The sequence below is a fragment of the Pistacia vera genome, unplaced genomic scaffold (genome assembly GCF_008641045.1).
Source record: "Pistacia vera cultivar Batoury unplaced genomic scaffold, PisVer_v2 Contig723, whole genome shotgun sequence".
Classification (NCBI taxonomy): domain Eukaryota; kingdom Viridiplantae; phylum Streptophyta; class Magnoliopsida; order Sapindales; family Anacardiaceae; genus Pistacia; species Pistacia vera.
The window spans coordinates 558,563-560,594 of record NW_022196583.1 but is presented as its reverse complement, the minus strand read 5'-3'; the positions used below and the strand labels follow the sequence as shown (position 1 = coordinate 560,594).

At 38.3% G+C, this 2,032-nt stretch overlaps 1 protein-coding gene across 1 annotated transcript; it reads left to right on the top strand.

Annotated features, from left to right (window-relative positions):
* The first annotated feature begins 1,163 nt into the window (after window positions 1-1,163).
* Window positions 1,164-1,831, top strand: LOC116114825. Its single transcript, XM_031400968.1, has 2 exons — window positions 1,164-1,441; window positions 1,543-1,831. Exons 1-2 carry the CDS (start codon window positions 1,164-1,166, stop codon window positions 1,829-1,831), a joined length of 567 nt encoding a protein of 188 aa, XP_031256828.1.
* The last annotated feature ends 201 nt before the right edge of the window (window positions 1,832-2,032 follow it).

The following is a 2,032-nucleotide window of genomic DNA, read 5'->3' as shown; positions in this document are numbered from 1 at the left end:
CCCCTTCTTATTCTCATATTAGAGTTTTCAGATGTCTTTGTTTTGCACATAATCTTTCTCCTCAAAAACAAAAATTCGATGCCCGTTCCAAGCCTAACATTTTTTTAGGTATCCTTTTGGACAAAAAGGATAAAAAATTTATGATCTTGAAACAAAAACCATCTATACCTCCAGGGATGTTTTATTTCATGAACTTGTTTTTTCATATTGTGATTCTTATACTCTACCATATAATCATCTTGTGTTGCCTTTGCCTATTTTCGATAATGGAGGTACAACTCTCACATCTGAATCATCTTCTAATGTTAGTAGCACATAATCTCCTAAAGCAGAATGTCAGCCTGTTCTAACTCGATCGATGTGCACCACTCCATTTGAATGACTACATATGCAACACCATCATTTCAGTAACTTGCCCACAGCTAATGTCTTCTCATGGTTCAGATACGCTTTATCCTTTGTCTAATTTCATTTCTTATAACTGTTTGTCCACTAACCATTAAGTTTTTTTTACAACTGTTGACTCTAAAGTGGAACCCACAAACTTTTCCCAAGCAGTTAAAATTTCAGAATGGAAAGAAGCAATGGCCAAAGAAATAGATTGTTGAAGATGGTGATAATTTGCTGTAAATGCAGAATTATTCAGTTAAAGCTTCAAACTGTTTTTGGTGCCAAGTGTTCAAGTTGTTTTTACGGGTGCAGTGGTTGAAGCTACTGTTTTGATGAATTAGTGTGATGTTTTGTTGACATGTTTAGTTGAGTTTAGTTGAGATTAAGACATATTTTGTTGTAAGCTTATTTCAAAATTCAAATGTGTAAAATTTATCCACTGCATTAGGTTGTTTTAGGTAAAACAGTGGACTGGTCTTGTACATATACTATCCATATTCTATGAATGAAAATAGAGCACTCATTTCCAGTTGCAGCCATCTCTTTCCTTTGCAAAATCTCTCTTCTTCATCACTCTCTAGTAGAACTATCTGAACCAACAGTTGGTATCAGGGCCGTAATTGATCTTAAGGGCCTGATACATTCATCTCTTCCTATCCAACTCCTCAACCTCTGTTATGGTGAAACCTTTGTCAAACTCCAAACAACTTGATTCAATGGCACAATACACAGCTTCTTTTAGTCCTCCAATCTTCAATGGTGAGCAATAGCACATGTGGACTGTCAAAATGAAGACCTTCTTGAGGGGACAAGTTTTGTGGCTGTATGTTGAAGAGAACAAGCAGCCACCTACATTGGGGCCAAACCCCACATTGAATCAAATTAGGCATCATGAGGAGGAAGCTACTAAAGCTCCTAGAGCTTTGTCTCATATCCATGTAGCTGTAACTGAACTTGTTTTTACAAGAATCATGGTGTATGAGACAGCCAAGGAAGCATGGGACAAGCTCAAGAAGGAGTTTGGTGGTAGTGATACAACTAGGAATATGCAGTATTGAACTTAAGGAGGGAGTTTGAGATGCTGAAGATGCAAGAATTAGAATCAATAAAGGAGTATGTGGATAGGTTGATGAATGTGGTGAATAAAATCAGATTGTTGGGTGAGGAAATGACATACAAGAGAATTATGGAGAAAGTATTGGTGAGTCTACCCGAGAGGTTTGAGTCTAAGATTTCTTCACTTGAGGACTCTAAAGATCTGTCACATATCACACTCACTGAATTGGTGCATGCTCTACAAGCTCAAAAGCAAAGGAGGTCGTTGAGACAAGAGGATTCAAGTGAGGGTGCAATGGTGGCAGGCTTTAAAGGCAAAGCTGGTCAGGGAGGAAATAAGAGGTCTGCTGCATATAAGAAAGGGAAGGAGAAAATAAGTAATTAGTGGAACAAATCAGGTGGAATGGGGAGTTTCCACCGTGTTCTCACTGTAAGAAGAAGGGCCACTCCAAGAAGAGGTGCTAGTTTAGACCAAACCTTCAATGTAGAGCATGTAAGCAATTTGGCCACATTGAAAAAGTTTGCAAAAACAAGCCAATCCAGCCACCACAGCAAGCCCAAATTGTTGAAGATCAGCAGCCAAATT

Excerpts from the sequence above, each read along its gene's own strand:
- LOC116114825 (XM_031400968.1), top strand. The coding sequence starts at position 1,164 with ATGTGGACTGTCAAAATGAAGACCTTCTTGAGGGGACAAGTTTTGTGG. Across the intron at positions 1,442-1,542 it reads GATACAACTAGGAATATGCA|ATTGTTGGGTGAGGAAATGA; the intron begins GTATTGAACTTA and ends GAATAAAATCAG.